The sequence below is a fragment of the Bombus fervidus genome, chromosome 16, assembly GCF_041682495.2.
Source record: "Bombus fervidus isolate BK054 chromosome 16, iyBomFerv1, whole genome shotgun sequence".
Classification (NCBI taxonomy): Eukaryota; Metazoa; Arthropoda; class Insecta; order Hymenoptera; family Apidae; genus Bombus; species Bombus fervidus.
In genome coordinates this window covers 300,661-323,532 of record NC_091532.1, presented here as the reverse complement: position 1 = coordinate 323,532, position 22,872 = coordinate 300,661, and the positions used below count along the sequence as shown (strand labels likewise).

The window sequence follows — 22,872 nt, the reverse complement described above, 5'->3', positions numbered from 1 at the left end:
GACGTGGGATACTTCTAGTCGCAACACTGGATTACTAATAAGAGTAGACTCGTTAGTCTGTTGGGCGAGAAACTCGTCAAACCATATCATGGTATAAGGGCGTATAAATTTCGGAAGAGTGCTTCGGTTTCACCCATTTTGCTTGATAGATTTGATTTATTTCACAGAGTCACTGTCTATTTCCATAAAAATTCCATGGAACTGACAGACACGAGGGAAACCAAAATAACTAAAATGACCGTACAGCTTACTCGGTTAAAACCATGGTGGATTTTTTTGTATTCGTGTCATCATGTCATCTAACGAATCAGAAACGCTTCAATCAAAAAAATCAAGAATCGAAAGTTTTCCATTGCGCTTGTAACTGATTTGTTCCAGCACTCCCTGCTCGAAGAATTCAAAAAACCTGTATATATGAAATACACGCAGACATTTGGTATTGCAACTGAATATTTATTCCAACTTATCGGATCGAGAAAGTTGCAAACTTTTGTAATTCATAAAAGAAACCAAGTTGCAACATTTTTACGTATATTCACCCTCTGATTTAGTTTTGCATTGGAAAGACAATAATCGAATGCGATCTACTGTACTGTATCTGCTTAAAGCACGTACATGAACAAATTTTCAAGAGCGTTCGCGTTGATTCGAGTACACGATATTGCGTTACAACCAACGGAGAACGATACGTGGGAGTTAACGTTGTACGTTATTTTTCGAAATCCTGCAAACAACCTTTTGCAGTTTTTATATCCTTGGAGATAACAGAGCGCAAAAACATACAACGTTGTCTTTCAAGTGTACCTGGATCAACGTGAATATTCTTGAAAGTTTGATAAAGCGTGTACAGGTTTGCTCGTCGCTGTTAGAAGAAAAACGCGATGATTTAATATAATATAAATCGCACTTGTCGAATCTATCTTTCACATCCGATCCATTTTATTCCCTTTCTGTCTAGCAAGCAACCTACCGTTCATAACGATAATCCATTATCTCGACCATCTTTCCCTTTTCTCCGCTTTGTTTCGTCTCACTTTCGCCTTGTATCTCGTTATTAAACTGCCAGTTACGACCAATTTACGCTTCATCGTCGCATCTAATTAAACACTGGATGACGCGGTATCCCGTACACTGTGTAAAACTGGCACAGTATTCTGTATTCGCCAAATACAACAACGATGATCAGGGAGCACGACGTACCGCAGGTGTACACGTCGAAATCGATCGAACCTTTTGACGACTCTATAAACTGATCTATTCTAGCAGGTAATAGTCGCTCGAACGAGCTTATTCGAACGCGCAAGATGTAGACGTCGTGAGTAACCTATCGGCACACTCGATAGGCCGCGAATGCAACGCAAGACACTTTGAATTATTCACGAAGTCACGGCAAGCTCGAACGTGCTAATTAACCGACAGTCCGTTGTCACGTAAGGTTTCTCCTTAACCAGGAAATTAAACGTCAAAATAGACATCGCGTATACACGTACACAACCGAGTAATCAATCGCCGATATAAGCTGTCTTCGACTTGTATTAATAGAATCCTTGGTTGGACGTATGTCCTATGGGTTAATTAAATAGATAATTAATTAGGATCGACGTTGCTTAATTAAAGCAAACGAGTTTAAACGATAAGCATTCATAGCGATTCAAATTCAAAAAGTTCGCTTCGAGATTTCGTTTTCGCAAAAATCGAGTTTGACAATTTTTCACGCTACTACGATCGCCTTGGAGAGTCACTCGACGATCTTACGTTGCAACTTTTAGCGGCAGCGTTAACTTACCTTTCGACGCGATTATATACCGGAAATTAATATAAATTAAACTATTCCATTTTGAAAAACTCCACTCTCTGCACGTTTCATAGATTCGATCGATTGTACGAATAACCGTTGTAGAATCGAATTATGAAGTGGCAACTACTTGGTAATTCGATAATACGATTGGAAATTGCATTCGTATCGATGATTGGAAATTTGTAATATTATCTATAAACACAATGCTTCGTTTACGTTGAAATAACTCTCATTCTATATCCGTATATCGCGAAAATACCATTCATCTGCCTATGACGCGCGTGCCTGCATGATCACGCGACAAATCAGATTAGCCTTTCGCTATTGCAGAGAATTTCTAGATCACACTTTTTGATACAAATCAGAAACGTACTACCTGGTATCGTCATTTACATTCACATTTCACATCAACATTTTTAATATCTGATCCTTTGTTAATCATTGATGACAATAGTACGTCGTTAAGAATAATCTGCTGGTACAGAGATAACATTCGTACAATAATTATTCGATCGCGTTTGTCAAACGTCGAAATCAAGCCGTTTTATCGGTCGATTTATTTTGCTAGTCATTTATTAATTAAGTATATCAGCAGCGCATCGAAAGAGTGGCGAGATCGTCAGCCTATTCCCAATCGTTAATAAAGAATTCTACCCAGTCGCATGACCCAGCAGCCCGTAAGGATGAAAATTCATTTTCACATATATAATGTCTTCGCTTCCACGTGTTTTTAACTCTTTATATACATATATATGTACGTCTTATATTTATCGAAGATGTAACTCGGCATTCGAAATACTTGGAACCGCTGTGACGAATTAATCGGGAAATCGTAATATCGAAGCTCGTCTGGCGAACGAAAGCGATTGAAATTCAGGGATGACTTCGTTGCCAAGTACAAAGCGACTGTATTGTTCGTGACGTTAAATGAAAGAGAGTTGTGACGAAAAAAGTAGAAGAACAAAGGGGGTCAAAGCGAGTTGTCGGTGAATAAAGCGTTTTTTATCACCGTTAGAACAAGTGTACGACGAGCGGCGTGTATGAGTCATTATGTGCGTGCGTGCCAGCATGATACGCGCGTTAATCGCGATGAACTGCGGTGTCTGCTTTTCCGAATATAGCCTAGCCACAGAGAGACACTAGCTTACACGTGTCGGGGTAATCCGCAAACGCTACGTTCAAGCGGTCATACGTGCGTTTTAATCGTTTATTTGGCGTACCGGTACGCAAGCATCGAAGCTTTTGTGCGGCGAAAATAAATGGGCTACGATTTATTTATAAATCCAATTTGTTCTACGACACGTGAGAAAGGAGCTTTCTCTCTGCGGCCATAGGTTTCAATATTTTTCAACGAGCGAGTCCGCGCTGATTGGATATACGCGCGGCCCGACACGCACGCGTATCCACACAAAATCACTGTCCCCAGTCCCAGTATTTCTCTCTGCCATGTAACGTTTAACATCGATACATCGCGTTGCGCTGATAATCCTTTGTCCGTTTATTTGCTCCTACGAATCGACCGTGCAAGAGATCGATTTCCAAGATGGACAAAATTTCCAAAGTTGTCACGACTAAAACGATCAGTGACCGATTTTATAATGACCCTTTGAACGATGCGTGGCTTCGATCACTTTTTTGTAAACGTTATCTTTTTGTTTGATAGATGCGCGATCGAAAATCGAGCAATTCATGCGCGCTCGAACGTTTTTATCGAAAATATAAAAAGATTCGTTAATACTTTCGATACGACAGTGAGATTGATCGAACAATCGTTGATACAGGCTGTACCGTGCTAATGCTAATATATCGAACGATATAAAGGTTGCGACATATCGATCGTTGTAATCGCACACTGACGTAAAAATTCCTAATATCTTTTAGCTAAGTCAATTACAACAGAGCACCGTTGAATTAGAAACGAAATTTGAATTAGCGGTCGATTAAAGTTCTGCCAATTGAATTCATTTGCCTGAACGTATTATTACTTACTACACACGTATAAACGTATAATCGTAGTAACAGGGAAAATCAGTGAACTACTACTATGCGAACTTACATCATATACATATATATACTGTTTATTTCCTGATGGATACTCAGTTCTGCTGTATGTAGTTGCAACATTAGAGATCGTTGGCTCGCATCGCTCTATCGAGATAAATCACCTATTCTAGAGCCAGAGTTTTAACACGTTGCAAAATTGAATCGAGATATTCGATAAATACAGCTACGCGCGTGAAGAAATACCGGAAAATGTTAATTGTCTGCCACTCTAATCGATATATTCTTTCTTTTCCCGCGGGTAGTCCTCCCTGTTAAAGATACGCGAACGAAGTAGCGCGAGTGCTTGAGATCGGGGTAAAAGAAGAACGCGTGGCTACCCAACATTTAGAGCGAACGTAATCGAATGTTTTCATCGTTGCTAACTAAGCGATATACTGAAAATTAATCACACGGATTGCTTGATACTCCTTCCAAAGTAAATTCTCCGTTCTTTCCATTTAAACGAATAAAAGACGATTATCGGTATTTCGTATAAAAGATGGTGACTTTTAATTCGTAACGTCTACTTTTAAATCACAGTTTATATTAGAATATTACGATTGTTTGCTGCTCTCCGATCGTATAAAACCTTCATTATCTTATTAAACGTACGGCTCCGATATTTCCAAATACTTATAATTCTGCCGCGAACTTTGATCACTTTTCGCCACCTAGTGTATTTATATTATCCTTTGTCGACAGCTAATGCCGTATTTTTCTTCTTTATTGTATATTTAATTACACATTATCATCCAGTTTGTTATTTTATTTATAATTATTAACAGCTAATTACCATTAACTCTTAACATCCAGAATTATTCATAATATCGCAGAGGGTATAATTAAGCTGTTTAAAATCAAAGCTAACGTCGAGTTACACGTCGTATTATACCGTCGTATCGATTCGTAGATTTAATGCAACGCAAACTGATAACGCTGCGAAGAAAGGGCTTCGCGTATTATTCTTGAAAACGCGTCATTGAATTTTTATTTTCGTTTTAACGTTTCGACAAAGAAATAACAGGTAAAACGCCTCTTTGCGCCGCGTAACGAATTTAAGTTTATGAATATTCAGGCTGGATATGAAATTGCAAGTGTCGAGACAACAAAGTTCTGATTAAAAGCAGCAACAGTTTTGTTTGTGGAAGCACAATGTTCAGCGAAAAATTTTCGACGAATTTTAGAGTAATTATTCCATGATTTCGAAACACGCTGTGAAAATTCAGATTACACTACAAATGATAAATTACGGAATTACGGAAAACGGAGAAACGATCTAAAATATCGTACGATTATTTAGCACGTTGACTTTTATTTCATTCATTTACGATTTATAACACGGTTGATTAATTTTTCAAGTTGCTTTAAAAACGATTAATTTAGTTCCATAATAGATGCAAATTTCACGTTGTGCGAAATTTTTTTACAAACTAGTTGTTCACGAAATATAGAAACTAACTTGCTCTTGTCACTTTTATAATCTTCTTGTGGGAATATCCAGCTTGCTGGTAGCATCAAACTTGTAAGTTGCATATTTTATATGTGATAAAGTGCTTCGTTTCTGTATTCTGCCCGCAATAGAGTTTAGCTCTGTCGAGGATGTAGTTCCTTTTTCCGTGATTGCAAATGGTTCTCGCATAGGTATACAGGTAGGTAACAGCAAATAGAAAGAAACGATTTTTCGTTTGAAAATTCAAAACTGGATGGTAATTTGTTAATTTTAATATTACGACGAATATTATCCACGTTATACCGCGTTCAAATTAAACAAAGAACCTTTCTTACTATGACAGAAATAAAAAATTCGACCAACTTTTCTATCGCGTGTAATTACAAATATTCCGTTGTTCTACGTTTATTAGAAAAAGACGATTACACATAGTTTTCGACCGAACGAATTTTTACCAACGACGTTTAGAAATATCTTTTCAAATTAACTGAGAGTCACGTTTTTTGTTCTTGTATCAAGATTTAGATCCAACCGTAATAATGTTTTATCCAAATGTTATATTTGCTCATAAATAAAAATCGAACACGTCGCTCTTTACGTAACGAAGCTTTATTTACGGCCGAAGCATTTCTTCCACACGACGGTTATTTATGTCACTGTGTTCATAATCTACGACTAAATGGCTCTCTTCTATACGTCTCATATCAACTCATTCGTATCTCGAGACACTCGTGTTTTACTTAAATATATATTTTACTACGCTATATCTATATGTATATGGAAATTGGGTAGAGAATCAAACGTACATAGGTTTATCTATTTCGATAAGAGACGCAAAAGAGAATGAAACTAAAAGCTAACATTTTACAAGTACCATTTTAATAATTACCGGAGGGTCTTTGGTCCGAATTCCTAGTCTCAGTCGGCTTTCAGCCGGCATCTCTGCGACTTCATTTATATTCGTAGTTGTATCGTGTTTATTTCAGCACGGTTTCTACTGGCTTCCAGTGATTCGGGATCTACCCAAAACTATAAGTCTCGCGTGTCTGCGACTAATAACCTTGCAGTTGACGCGACTTCAAATAACGATAACAACAACAACGGCAACAACAACAGTAAGATACATAAAATTTATAGTTAACGATTTAGTCAAATCGAAGAGAGGAGTTTTTTCCATATTAGATATTTTAAAATATGAGAAACGAACATGTCGAATATACCGTAGAAAAGGATCGTGTACGTATACTTTTAGCCAAACATAATCAATTAGGTAATTACGAAAAGGAATATCACACGCGAACGATACCATCCAGTAAAAGCTACCAAACTTTTATCGGTGAGTAATAACTTGTCAAATTTTCTGTTATCGCGTGCAATCAAGCTAATCAGTCGTATGTACACCAACCGTCTAATTTTGATAATGGAAAGAAACGGCTGTTCCATAAAAAGCTATTACTTTTTCCTTGCGTCGTTGCTAGCTTCCTCGTGAACGGAACTTAACTCAGACCCTTTATTCGAGGGAAATTTATTAGACGCTGTCCCGCGTGCTAGTCCGCTGCACGGGTTACAATATCGTTCGGACTCAATAACGAATCCTTTATTTTTGTACATGCCATGTCCAGTGGCGCACGCGAAAGTATCGAACGATCGTTCGCTTTACGCATCGAAATTAAGCCACGCTCGGGTTGCGGTGATCGTTCGGTGAACGGCTCTTTTTCAACCATCTGGTTTCAATCCTAGCCGGGCTGGCACGAAATGTCAGTGTGATCGCTAGGAAGGACGTTTCACGAAGCTACCGCCTCGGTTACGCTGGAAAAGGGTGAATTCCGGCGAGTGTAGAAGCGATGGAAGCACGGCACAGAATAAACGAGCCAGATTCAGATTGATGCAGGATGCAAGAAGTTGCTTTCGAACTAACAGACCTACCTCGCCCCCTAGACAAAAGGGATAATGGCCGGAGAAAAATTCCCTTGTTAACGATTATAAATTATACGCGAATCGTGCTGTGCTTTTCGCCCTTGTCGTCAGCTTCGTTTTAAGGATACAGCACAGTTTCAAAGATGTTCCTTCGTCAGATATATCGAGGAAATCCTTCTCAAAGAAAATTCCATCAGCTGTTAATTAAATTCGAGAACAGTCTCGATATTACGATGCATATAAAACGTTACATTAAGTCCTAAGCGAAAGAGAGGTCGTCAAATATAGATTACGTACAAACAGTTCTAAACTTCTTGGATGTTACACGTACAATAGTTACGTCTTTTGGTTAGTTTTACTCGTACATCGTATCGACAAACTTGGATTATTCGACTCTGAGACACACGGTAATTTATCGCACGCGTAATTAATTTTTCGATCGTCGAATAATGATCGAATATAGGGCAACACAGATTCTGATTTACGTTTTTGTTTAAAGCTAGAGAGATAGTCTAATTTCCCTGGAGTCTATCTTTATCGCGGATCTTACTTCGCCATTACGAATCAAGTCTCGCAAGTAGCCTGCTCAACTAGTTTATCGTAATCGAATCGCTCAATCCCTCTTTGAAACTTTATAAACAAATCACTTTGTTTCTTTTCTAATTTCATGTCGAACAGGGCAGCGTAATCACCATACCGCTACGTCTAATACTCGGTTGATAAAAAGCAAATAACAATCTTAACGTTATGTAGCTACTTCGCTTGATGTTAATAAAACTATCGAGAAGCCAAATATAGCCAAAAATACCATATCGATGGCACTTTTGGTGTCGTATCTCGTCTACCTTTTCACTCTCCATCGAATTCACTTTAATCCGTAACGAAAATGGGATATAAAGTGTCTTCGGCGAAACGACTGTACGTACCGTCATATCGAAAACGAAAGAGAAATGAAATAAACGAAACAGATTCAAATCGATTCAGTTGGTTGATCTTTTTCGATAAAAGCTATTTATCGTTTAGCTTGTCGTAGAATGTCGCAAAAAATGTATTCGTATAAATACATTCTACATTCCGTCTGCAAATAAAAGCTCTGCTAAATAAAATTTCCGATTTTCTATTTAAATCGTTTGTACTTAATTAATCGATTACACGCTTATCTTCGTTAATAATGCCGCGGAAATATTTAAGAGGGATTGACGTAAAGCTTCGTCTCTTTAAAATGTAAATTTTCATAACGGCCAACATATTAGTCAGACAGGAACATAGTTTTCGTAATTGAACAACGCAGATAGTCAAACGTATTAAACCGAAGATGAAGAAATATATCGTTATATATTTATAGCGTTTTAAAATGGTAAAGACGATCGCTGTAGCTAAACGGAATAGCTGTATTCTATATTTAGATCGTTAGATGAATAGGAATAATTCCTCGGGGCTTCGTCGAATAACCCGGAGCAATGTCAATTACGTTTACAATAAGAGTAAAATAACTCTGTAACTTTAAATATTCTCCATATATTTTCCCATTCTACGCGTAACAATTCGAGGTTGCTGGTGCGCCGGTAGTTACTTGTCTGTTTCGATCCCTCTTGCGTCGCGTTGCGTCGTTCGCATGTTCGTGTTACGGATAAAGTTGGACGTACGAAGAATTTAGATAAAAATATAAATTCTAATTTTTTAGTTACATTTCGCCGTTACATCCCACTTTAACCTCCTTCGAAATTAGCACTTTAACTTTCAAATGCTTGATCATCTGTATCAATACTGGATTATGCGAATATTTCATATTTACAGCCCGGAATCGTAGCTATGCTATATTTTCCTGTTATCGTTCTATCCAACTGGTTAACCAATTTTGTCGCTTCTAAAACAATAGCATTTCGCGACTAAATTTTCCTATCACATAGTGGAAATAGGGAATTATAGTCGTAAATATCATAGCTAAAGTTGTTCAAGGTGTAAACGGTGGTAAATAATCAGAATTTAAATTTTTCGATCTTATATTAAACTAAAAAAGCTGTATATTAACCGATACTTTTGTTAGAATTATTATAAAACGAAACTGGCTCGATAATCGGCCATGGATTCAACTAAATCCAAGCTAGAGACGCGAACAAAAGTGGAAACAAAGTATACCATCGTGCTATTCCCAGTAGTTCAAAACGCGGACTTTCGTGTGCCAAAGCAACGACTTGTAAACGTCATTCTCGCTTAATCTTTGACGATGAAAGCATCACACCATCTCGAAAAACCAATCTCGCTGCCGGGATCTAAATGGAACGTTCAAACTACGAGTAAATATCACGAAGCCGTCATTACGACTGGCATGGCGGAATCGGAGGTAGCATCAGGAAACTAAACGCGAAGCTGTACGTTAATCTCGAACACGCTTCCTTCGCGCGTTGGCTTTCGTCATTTCGACGGAGTACCGCGTGTCTCCGTATCTAATTCGATCGCATCGAGTTAGCAGGTGTTAGGTAGCCACCGGGTTTCAAACAGCGCGTGTACGTCACCGTAAGGTTAGAGGGTAGAGGGCAAGCGTGCGAGCTGAAACGAGCGTATGGACGTTTCGTGAGCACTGCGAGGGAAACGAACGCGGGCACGAAGAGAGTGGTAGGAACGGCAGAGTGAACGGGGATAGCGTACAAGTGGGGGAGGGCATCGATAGACTAACCGGGTGGCTTTGACCCGCCAATTCAGCATCACCCATACGGGTACTCAACCGCAAATCGAGTTCCGGCCGTAGGGCGGAATAAAATCGACTTCATCCCCCGAACAACCCTTCGCTCTCCACCTGTTCTCTCCTTTCCCTGCTAACCACACTAGCTTCCGGCCGATTCGCATGTAGGCGAATCCGGTAAGACATTACTCGCCAGGGACGCGTTTATTCGACGCTGTGGGAGGAAAAGCAAGCTGGAAAGAAAGAACGGAGGAGAGAGTCAGCGCGCCTATAATCGACATCGGCGAATGGAAGATAGCGAGATATCTAGTTGCTCGATGCGTGCGTATTTATAATATCGTATATCCGTCTATGATACGCGAGTCTGCGCTTTCGCTTTAGATGGATGCGAGAGAAAATTGCCTTCCGACCTATTACATCTTTAATGCCGAATCCGCTTTTAAATTGTTCAAATCGGTGAATTCATTTTTACGTTAATTCGCTCTTGTTTCTTTATCTCGAACCGTCTAGCTATACAGCTTAATCGATAATAATAGAAAAGCGTGTTATTTTCCTCCAAGTTCCTTGGAAACGATCGTTCGCTAACTACTACCAGTTTCAAGTTGCTATTCAATCGTCAAAAGTATTTAAATACCTCGCGTAAGTAAATTATAACCCCTTGAAGCATTCTGCGTTAAACGAAAACTAATCTTCGGCGCATAAAGATCTATCGGCACACACGATATAGAAGAATGTACGTACATATGAAATATCCAAGGCGAATTACTCGTCGTTATATTGCTATATCTAATATGTCAAACAAATCTCTAATTACATTAATTAGATTCCATCTGTTTAGCTGCAGTCGTAAAAATATGAATTTGCATAAATACCCGCGGCCTACTAATAACAGCCACCTATTCGGTTTCCTGAAATTTTTATCTAGATGCTGCTCCATATGCTACTCTATATGTATATAACGCGATATAAAAGTAAAGAAAAATATTTCTTCGTAAAGTACACCAAAGAATTTAAACGCATCTCGTTTGATTTAACCACGATGGTTAATCGCCAGCAAAAAATACGAACCGCCGAATCCTACAAATTCCGTAGAAATGTAAAAAAAAAAAAAAAAAGGATAGGACATAAAGGACTTGTCTGTCTATGAACAAGTTCGGTACATGGAAACGATCCAACGTAGGAACTCTCGGTTGCGCAAATGGCAACCTAAATGCAAAGCCCGTTTCTGTCGTCGACAAAAGTAAACGGCGGTGCGTTTGGGGTTTGAAGAGTCAGCCTGTTGGACAGGAGACACACGGAGGTCAAGTTAAAAGAGTCGGATTTTAATTGTTCCAACTGGAAGTCTCGGGGCCAGAGGAGATTCACAGGGATCCGTTACGATTTTGTTTCCGTTGATGTCGTAGCTGCGTCGGTCACCGTTATCGTTCTCCTCTTTATTACGCGTATCGTACGGTCTCTTCGCTTACGCGAATGCACAGAGTTATCCGCCATGTATTTTACTCCCGTCCGTGTAATATACGTGCTGTATGAACGAATGCGCGTACGACGTAGTAGAATTTATGGCTGAACAGATATACTTAGCCGGTGTGGACGGCGTCGAGTGTAACTCGGGGGCACGTTATTGTTGCGTTAAGTGTTACGACAACCGGTGAAACTCGTTCCGTAAACGGAATGCGAATGAGAGAGGGATAGATTTATTGCTTCGAAAATACGGGAACGCCGACCGTATGTACACGCGAACACGAATTTCCGGCCACCGAATGGAACACCGATTGATTTCCCCGTTTGTCATTTTATGAATCTCGTTGTGTTTCGTTTTACGTAGCGAGGCTGACACGTGTTCGCTCCAAGCTTATGACGCTCCGGTGCTAAACAGTACCGCTGGGTGATAACAAAATTGATGTCTGGCCAAGTAGTACGACACGATAATAACGTGGACGATGAAAAGAAATGAGAAAGCGAAGATTACGCTTTATCACAGTATTTCAACGCGATATTGACTTTACAATTTTCGTTTTTACTCTATATAATACGCTTACATAATACATCTCATACGTAATACCTTATATGTACATATATATCGTATAGTATGTAGTACAGTAATGTATAGTAATCACTGTATAACCAGAAACGTGTTTATTCGTTTAAATATTACGTAAATAACTAAAATTATCAAACTGTATTATAATAGCTGTAATATTATAATTATTAACGTCAACGAGTCTGTATGCACGCCAGATATAATTGACAAATAATTCATAAAAATCTATTTTACTATTCTGTACGACTTCTTTCTTACTTGTATGAACGTTTCGATATTATAAATTATAAATACCACGGAATAATATTAAATTTTTATAAATAATTAATATTTAATATACAATATATACATGTGCTTTATATTTATTTTAATTTATCCTTTTAATTTATTTTTCTAACTTATTCCGGAAATTTGCTGTATTAGTTTACTAGTTCTACGCGCTTCTATATTTTTAGATTTATTCTTCCCTTGACATGTACCGTATCAAGTTACTAGTTTTACGCGTTTCTATACTTTTAAATTTACTCTTCCCTCGGAATGTGCTGTATCAAGTTACTAGTTCTACGTTCCTATATTTTCTTTTCTTTTTTTTTTTTTTTTTTTTTTGTTTTTTAAATAAGCCCGCTCCTTACGCGATACACACACGAATCACATAAATTTACGTAATAGCAAGCAAATCTCCGCATGTACGATGATTACGTAGATACAAGGCTAAAAGGTGTTACGGTTTTATGAAAGCGCTTGTATGGCTCTTCAAACGCGGAAAGAAAACATTCTCTCGTGTATTAATTAATACTTCTCGATTAAATACAAACACGTAGTCACGCAAGAACAGAGGCGATGGAGATTCAGATCCCTTTGTACGCGGAACGTCACGCATGACCTAATGCGATGTTGGATGGCACGGGGTCAGTGTGATGTCAACTTGCAGAAATAAACGTGGACCGGACGACTTTGTACATTTTGCGGCCGTTTCGTATTTACTGGTTTCACTTCATATATATTTTTATACACTCACGTAAAAAAAAATTCAGTTTATAAAAGACTAATTGTAAAAAATAATAAATTTAACATATATTCCCTTCTTCGTGCACGAAACGAGTCCTATTATTCTAAAAATTGTTATCTATTTAACAAAGAGATAAATTGGTAAAATACAAAAGTACCGTTACTATTACCGCGATAATGCTAAACGTTTTACCGACGATACATCGTCCAATATCGTAAAACGAATCACGTAGACACGGATGTTTATGATCCGACGTAACAGATCATTACCACTGATAAATCTGAATTTATGTTTCGTAAACTGAAAACAGGTTGCAATTTTATTTCCGCAAAACACCTGCTGACCCCGTTACGAGAAACGATACAAAATGTACAATACAAAGCTAGAAACTGCGCTTGTAAAAGTATCAAACGTTCTCCCTGGCACAATGTCGGTACTCGACAAAGGTGGAGACGTGGAATGCGATGGTAGAGAATCGTGGCTCGGAATTATAAAGAATAATTTACGACTGCTTGAAATTAAGATAGCGATGCTAATAAATCTGAATTCTCTGCAGGCGAAATTACGAGCATCGAGACAAAAGAAGCTTTCCGTAATATGAAAGAAATTTATTCGTTTAAGTGATAAACTCGCAGCTGTTCCATAGATCGACTCGTACGATTCTAAATGAAATAATTCGCTACGTTTCTATAGGTATCGTAACTGTTGGAAACCAAATTACGAAGCAAACGTAATCGCAAGTTCATACTTCTTATCTTGGATATATGTTTGCACGTAGATTTAAAAGGATACGTCAGTCCGAATGGCACGAATATTCCAAGAAGCCCTCTGTGCGCGCGCGCGCGTTGTGTGCTTACTCTTTGACCGAAATTCCGATTTCTTTTGTCGCGAATATCTCAGAGATGACAATTTTCTGTTCCACCAACATACAAAGAATACTCACTGCGAATAAACAAAATAATTTTAAACCCGACATTTTTAACTAGTTGTTCTAAATTATTGCAGGGATCTTTTTAAACTTTTAAAAATTTGAACATAACCGGGATAAATACGAGATACATTTACTTTTATCGGTCAAACGTAACTTTTAATTATTAACCTCTTGAAACATACACATTTGTTAGAGACAATCGTTGCTTTTAAATTTGGATGAAACTTCTGGTATTAATTATTAGAAATTAATTATACATTTTTATTAAAACTTTTTATCACGATGTAAATGTATTTTTTCCACAGATTATCTTGTACAAGAAGATAAACGTTTTTCGTGCGATACAAATCTATATACACGTGGAAAAATTTATTTTTCTTAATATCTTTGTTAAACGATATTATCACGGAGAATTTTACGTAAATGTTTTATATTGCACAGCTTTGTTTCTCTCTGTCCCGGCAAGTCCTCGTTCCGCTTGACGTTGCCTTATTAATTATTAATACACGTTGATTGGCTAGTTTTCATGAAATCAAATTACCAATCAGCGTGTCTTGCATAGGTCGCTTTCTCCCTTCCCACGAGCTTCTATCTAGAAGTGGGAGAGAGGGAGACAATTTTCCGCGGTGATGAATGACGGCTACTTTTTAGCGATATCGCGGCGGAGAAATTCTCCAAACTTTCACCGTTACAAACTGACCATTTGGAATTTCTGCTTTATGATGCATACGTAATCAGGGGATTAAGAGGTAGGCGCGAAACTCTAAAAAAAATCCCTAAACGATACCAAGCGCCGTCCACGCACGGTATCAAATCGACACGATCCCGACTACATCGTAAACCGTGTCAAAAATCTAACAACCTTTTTGCGTTAAAAATATACATATAACCAATTTTAATTTACGTGATAAAATAATAAATACGTAATAAAGTCGTGCATTCTGTAAAATACTCCAATTGCGTGAACAGATCACGCGACCGTTACGGAAAAAGGTATGGAAATTAAAATTCCTCAAACTTGACTCTTGCTGTGCAAGAATTTCGTCGCTGTTTCATCCAGTGTGAAGCAAATGTATTGAAATTCACAAGATACTCGGTTAAATGTTATTTGGTTTAGTTAATATCAAGTAAACTTGCAACTTTTATATCATCTTCTATATATAAAATTACTTTATTGCCATATCCGGATAACGAATACAAACTGAAACAAAATTAGCGATAAAACTATAATCTTCGGTTAATCGGGGAGATTTTTTCTTCAACGCAATTTGTGATATGACGCGCACTGGAAACAGGATATGACTTAGCAACGTGTAAGTTGTCAGAGTGGAAAAGAGGGATATAATGCATAGCAGTGAGAAATAGGTCGCAAAGGGAAACGGATCGTTTATTGTCAGACGTATTTTGCAACTAGAGAGAAGCTACGATATTATAAGCGCGGCAGCTACTTCAAAGTCAAAAGATTTCCAAGTTATCGTCGCATTTAACGCGCGTATTATTATTAAAAATAGTGCATCGATCCAGAGAATTTAATTATTTTTAATACAATATATCGATACGTTGATACGACGTTTAGTATAATACGAGATCTTTGAATTAATGTTAAAAGCGATAACATTCGTAGCTCTTCGAAAGGATTTACAAAAGCAATTATTAACTATTAATTTATGAGAAACTATTATTTTACTCTTTACGTCGCGTCATTTTTCTGTCCAAAAATAAATTATTCGTTTAAAGAGTCGAAGAAAAGAGTCAAAAGTTTTCTCTAAATAATCATTATCGATATAAATCGGAAAGTATAGCAAAAGTACTATTATCTCTATATTTCAGTCTGTAAATTCCTAGTATTAGTTATAACGCGCAACGTATTAAATGTCCGATTTTGTTGGATGAACAGTCTAAGTTGCTTCTTCCAATAATTGCACGTATATATCGTTATATATCGCTCTCAGCCGAGAATTTTTCTTCGCATTCGCCATTCGTTCCTTTCAATATTCGATAAACTATTTTAAGTCTCCCATAATTTGTATTATACGATGCAAATACAATAGTACACGCGTGACAATTCTATCTATTTTTATTTGTTCAAGTTCCTCCAAATATTCTGGACTATTCAACGAGCACAGACATGGTGGTACCAGAAGGCAGCAAAGTGACTTTGCACTGCGAAGCGACGGGATCACCGGGACCTAACATCACCTGGCGACGCGAGGATGGCCAATTAATACCCTTGGCAAATGGACGAAAAGGTCGGGTTTAATCCTTGTCAGAGTTTACGTTTACCAGTAATTCGAAAAATACATTTTAAATAGTTTCAAATTCATCCACGAACAAAAGTAATATCGCAAATGACGCAACAAATGGAAGATCGATACGGTTTCCTCTGTTTCTTCGTAACATCGATAATCTTGATTGTTAAAAAGCTCACAATTTCTAACAATTTTCATAATTCTTTCTCTACTCTACTTTACTTTACTTTCTCTACTCTATCGTTTATTAATTTTTTAAAACCGTTGAAACAAAGTTTCGAAAAGTCGTAACAAAGAATGCACGGTGTTCTGCAAAATAATCTCTTGGTGGAGAATCAAATTGACTCTCGGGTAAAGAAAAAGGAAGGATGCTACGAAAGTGAGAATTTATCGTTAACGATAAAACTCATTATCTGTCATCGGCTATTCCATTCGATCGAATTATTCGAAAGCCAATATCTTTGCGACTTAGTTGCGCGTTCAATTACATCGCGTACAAAAGTGATCAACGTATGCGCGATAGCGATATCGTGTATTATACTCGAACGTTTACGCTTATCCACAAGTGTCGGTATGCGTTACAAGCATTAGGTTTCGTGTAATCGTGTAATCGTGTAACAACTTTTACTTCGTATGAGCAAACTGAAGATTTTCAAGTATCGGTGTTAAGCTGCAGAAGCATATTCGCCAGATTCGCTGTAACCGAGTCTTGTAATCTCCAGTGAGAGCAAACACACCGCGTTCGAGCAAGGCCAATAGGTTAGAGGCTGGTGATACGTTTGCATAGGTGGGGAAGATCTGCTATATTTGCATTGAAATTGGCAAACACCGGCAGATTGCTATGCGTACTGAGTTTCGCGTGGCTGACTTTTGCGTCCGACAATGAAACACCGAATGGGTTGTGACCGACGTTTGTTTAAACGCGACCACCTTGCCCGCTATGTAATTTCATCTTTCGTGTCTTAAACGACGATCAACGAGCGATCGACGATACGATTCTGTCAGAAGCGAAATTCCTAAATGTCTCACTTTCGTTAATCAAATACGAAGCAACAAAAAAACGCTCGCTTCTAAATTTCAATTATTCAAATAAAAATATGAGACAAGTACTAGTAACTTACAAAATAAATTAAGACGATAATGTTTGTCTAGTATAACGTACATTTGTCCGCGACCGATACGGCGATCAGAGATTACGCGATAAGTATGTATTCGATCGTAGCTATCGATGACTCGTCCCCTAATTTTATTTTATTATCTACGACTTATGTTCTCTCTGCTCGCAAGATCCATCTCGATCGTCGTACAATAGATTGCCCGCTAGCAACAAGATCAAGGATCGAGAGTGCAAAAGCGAAGGTTGTATACTATTATTTTATTCTTCGAGATTTCAATAGAATATTTGGCTATACGAAGGATTTGTTTCGATTCGAGAAATGATTTTCGAAAACTATAATCTATTTAATTGGAAAACGATTGAAAGAAGGTTCCTGGTAAAAAGTAAAGTAAACACGCATATCGTGTTGAAGCTTTTATCGCAATATTTACGCTGTTTGCTATTTACGTCGGTCTGTAAATGTTGTTTAAAAATACTATTTATTTGGCTCAAAACTAAAGTAGACAGAACCGGGACAAAGGGAAACACCGAGGCAAAGTGAAATATTGTTTTCTACACGCTGCTAGCACTAATAGATACTTCGCAAAAAGAATCCAATATTATACGCGATATTATATTTGCGTTTGTGATATAAAGTCTTTAGAGTTTTTATTGAAAATTTAAACATTTCACGTATCTATTTTATTTTTGGATAACTGATGTTTCATCGATATAAATGTATATAAATGGTATTCTTTCTCAGCTCATTATCGTCATACGGACGATATCATTCAGAGCGGAAGAAAAAATACGTTATTTTTTATTTTTTAGCGAATTAGTTAGGATATATCGTTCGTAAGCTTTCGTTTCATAAAAATAATTTAACAAAAGTAATTTTTCTCCATCTTATTTACTTTATAATTTACTTTCCATTTTACACTTTGCATTTTGCATTTTATATTTTACGTTTAATTCGTTAACGTTTACTTTACTTTTACCTCACCAACAGAGAAACGTTGTTACAACAAATTTTTTGAACAAATACTTAATCAAGTTTTATAGTAAAGAAGTTTTTATATTGTTTCGTGCGCTTTTAGATTTTAAAAAACTTCTCTTGCTTCTGTCCCTTTTATCCTTTTTGTTATTTTATTTTGTTGTTTCACTTTGTTCCATATTCCACCACATTTCATAATCTGCCAACAATAACATCGCCATCATATTTTCAGATACATGGTACGATAGCGAACACATACCTATCGTTGCAGAAAATCTCAGACGTTTATAATATTTAAATAAATCCGATATTGTATTATAACGCGTGTTTACAGTAGAACTCTATCCATTTATCGGAATAAAATTTTAGTTAATACCAGATTAATTGAAATTTTATGCTGGTTAATTCGCTTATCTGAACGTGAGCTCCTGTTATGTAAACGAAAGACGATAAGTAGCGAAGAAAATCGGCCAACTTTTACTATATGAACTGCAATTACGTAAACTGTCTGTCTTCGAGTCGTCGACAAATTCGGATGAATCGAATTCGGATGAATCGAATTTGGAAACCGTACTCGGATATTGCTCTGAAAATTTCGTCGTAACGAAATTCAATAATAAAACGTTTTAAACGCGTAAGCCGCGTGACCGATTAATCGCGATTTGTTTTGTAAGAAATGTAACGAAGGGCTGGTAACTGGTTACTCGTTAGGTTTCGGGCAGTTTTCGTTCTTTCGTATTTGACGTCGTTCAGTTTGTTAGCCGGGCACAAATATTCCACTAGATTTAATCGTGGTTACACGACGTACGTAGACTACCCAGACTTTCGGATAAGTAAACTGAATTTGCCGACCTGTAGCTGGACAAGACAACACCAAAACTGTGTTACTGCCGGTTGTCTGTTTCCTGCAAATATCCGTTTGGCCTTTGACCATATGAACGAAAAATTTCATTTTATATAGCTGTCGAAACTAATTTTCTAGTAACGCAACACGCGAGATTTAGACTTTAAAAAATTGTTCGCGTTCCGTCGGAGAAACAACTTTGCTGAACGCAGAAATAGCAAAACAAAGAAATAAATTAATTTTATACGATATAATATATTCGAGATAAATCGATAAACGAACAAAGGCTAACATTAAATAAGAAGATCAAGTAATCAGGTATTAGATGATAAACGTAAGAAAAAACATTTAAATTATGTTTTTATGTGATCTGTACACGAATAAAAGTTCATCAAAATCGTATGATCCACAAGATATCGTTAAATTAGATTTTATACGATAAATGTATATAATATATTCTATTTGTACGATATGTAAAGCAATTAAGAGAAAAGTTTGTTTTTTCAGACAGACGAATTTTCCAAAACCTTTCAGTGTTCGACTGCGAATTTGAAGTTTTGCGCTACTTTACGTTCGATGACGTTCCGTTAAAAACATTTGACATTTGATATGTGTATATATGTATATTATTCACGATACAGTTTACACTTTTCGATGTAATCTATCGCTTTGAATAAAAATTAATACTCTGTGAAATTGCAAAAAAAAAAAAAGATGTGACTTTAAAAATTATATTAAAATTGGGGAGAAAATTTGTGAACTCAGCTACGCTTTTGATTACTTTGCAAAACAAATTATAGGAGAAAATTTCGACGTAGTTTTCATCGTATTGCAGGTAGTACTGCCGGGAAATATACTGACGCTGAAAAAGTTGTTCTAGCCCATTTCAAAAACTTCATGCTCGTATACCAAACTGTCTGAAAGTGTAACTTCACCGAAACTTCCCGGAAAAAAAGGCGTACATTCAGGAAGCTTCAACGAGCAGTATCACGCCACTCTATATGTGAAATCTGTTTAATCGAAAATAGCGTACGTAAATATCAATTTCAAGAAGAGATACGTTATATATAAAAATTCGTTTCCTTTGCCATGTACACTGTGTTCCAGCATTTTCTGATCTGAACGAGACACTGTAGCGAGAATAAAAAAAATATGAAGAAAGTGGTACTTTAGCTTGCAATACCATCCGCTACTACTTCCATATTACTACATTTTCATGGATAATTTCATCTTTACCGATATCGACGACTTCTTTCTCCCTCTTCCGTGCTTCAGCCCCTTTCGCTTCCGGAATACTTATTATTTTTGAATGTCCAACTCACAGGGAATAGGACATTGTCGGTTTCGATTCTTTTATTATGCAATAAGGACAGAACAAATCGTATTAGTAACATTTCATCAAATTTATGGTATAAAGTGGAACGCAAAAACGTGCGAATACTTATGACGAAAGCAATGTTGACTTTTATTGGATAAAATATAACTTTATACGACAGCTTATCTTAAAATATTTGAATTTTAAGTAACGTTAGAAAACGTTATATTGTAAAACGGATAATTTGCATATAAAGATTAGATTTATACCGTTTAGCAAACGTGAGCTTGAACGAGTTAAGCTTAACTATCGTTAAAATTTATTTTACAGTGCAGAGTGTCGAAGGACCAAATTTTAATATTTCTAAAGTAAATCGGTTACATATGGGCTTCTACCTTTGCATCGCGTCCAATGGGGTGCCACCATCAGTTAGTAAAAGAATTATGCTGACTGTTCAATGTAAGTACATATTATCGATAGCCAATTAAAATCTCCTTTAATTCTTTCGCTATTGTAACACGTATGTACGTACATCGAGCAACGTACATTAATACAATATAATATAAGATAAGTAATTATTTGCTGAAAAACGCGTGCCATATAATATAAAAATATCTTTATCTCCACTTGTGCAATATATATCATGCAATGCCATAATTAATATTACCATATTCATATTAGAAGAAAAATATATTTAATGATTAAAGTAGGCAAAGCATTTAGCTGTTCAACTTCATATCTTATTAGTCTAATAATCCGATAAGACGCGTTAACTCGTCACTGAGATTCCAAAATTCTTGGATGCAATAATTTCTTTGCTTAGAAACCATTTATCTTTTTACGTGTCTTTCACGTAAAATTAACTTGTTCCATATATATATTTGCAAGGATTAAGACCGATTTGATCGAAATTAATCCGACTTCGTTATCTTTTAATTCCACGATTAAGTATGTATATATGAAAGGGACAGTCCGCTTAACGGATTATTAATTTCGATATCAAAAGATCTCTCTTATTTTAAAACTACCATAGCGAAAGAATTTAAAAGGGACTTTCCCAAATTCGTGTTCTCTATTTTGGACACGATTAATTAGCAAAAAATCTTGAATCATGTCGTTTTATCGTTATATCGTGCTTTCTATTATTCGACGGCAATTTATCAGCCACGACGATAAAATGCAAAAGCCAAGCGAACACGAAGGGAAAAGCAAACGTTTATTTACGCGATGGGGAGATCTGTATTTCTTCTTCCAGTTCCACCCATGATTTCGGTGCAGAATCAATTGGTGGGCGCTCAGGAGGGACAACAGTTGACTCTGGAGTGCCACTCGGAGGCTTATCCTAAATCCATCAATTATTGGACAAGGGATAAGGACGAGATAGTTCCGCAAGGTAGATTAAAACAATGATTCACCGTTTATTTTCTCCAGCAGTCGTTTATGCAAAACTTCCGATAGCCTTCAACCTGGTCTTTCCAAGGTGTAATAGCGTATCCGCGTACACTCTTCTTGCATTTATCTTCCAAGAGGAAGAGGAAGAGGAAGAGGAAGAGGAAGAAGAAGTAGAAGAAGAAGCAGCAGAAGAAGAAAAAGAAGGAAAAGAGAGTAATTGGTTGTAACGAGACTTTTGAATAACGAAAGCTTCGTACCAAACGCATAAACACGCGTGGAAGGAAGCGCGAATATAAACGTTCAGCTCCGCTTTATGTCAGGGCAGCTATAAAAGGCAGCTTTAGTACTCTTCATCGATCCACCTTTCCTTTCAGATCCTCGTATTTTCCTCGTATCACGATCTCCGCTCGTTTAGTGGTTTCCGTCAAATACATTTTGCAAGTCCATCCTTTCCTAACTGTGTGTAAGGTCATGCGTCAGCAACCTCCATGCTGGCCGAAATTTATTTTCTTTCAATTGCCACTTCCATCGTCAGATACTCGATCGATTTTCCGGTCGTCCATTTGAATTACGCCAATTTTTTGTATTTTTGCAGTATACTCCGAATGTTTTGAACCGTTGGTTTTGCTAGAATTTCGGTATTAACGACAGTCGATCTATGTCGGCTACGATAAACACGAGACAAGTATTATGAAATAAAAACCGAATCGTACAAATGTGTCGACTTCAAAAAATATGTTACCGTCATGGTTTTTAATGAAGAAAATTTGGATAAATCGATGAATCTTGTTCTATAAAGACGATAAATTTAATAATAAAAGAAATTAAATTCTACGAATTAGCAGAAATTTGACGATCGATATAGAATTAGAAAATTGTAACTGAAAAGCCTAGATATTATTAATAGATTGTTATGCAATGATTATCGTTTAATTCCATTTTCGCTCTACACGGACGCTTTATGTTGCATATAATTTCCTAATACTTTGAAATATTCTCTGCGACTTTACAATCGACTTGGAAAGCTCTTTACATGTATATGGATTGATGCGTCGATTGAAAAACCGAATCGACCGTCTAACGCGTTTATCCGATTGATACATCACGCGC

General features: G+C 37.0%; 1 protein-coding gene across 2 annotated transcripts in view; it reads left to right on the top strand.

Moving 5' to 3' along the window:
* Positions 1-22,872, top strand: part of LOC139995433 (lachesin) — a 258,770-nt gene that overhangs the window by 221,405 nt on the left and 14,493 nt on the right. For both annotated transcript variants that reach the window (XM_072018895.1, XM_072018894.1), the window contains exons 4-6: positions 15,963-16,121; positions 20,701-20,829; positions 21,626-21,763. In XM_072018895.1, the coding sequence (XP_071874996.1) occupies positions 15,963-16,121; positions 20,701-20,829; positions 21,626-21,763 (426 nt within the window). The remainder of the gene's footprint in view (positions 1-15,962; positions 16,122-20,700; positions 20,830-21,625; positions 21,764-22,872) is intronic.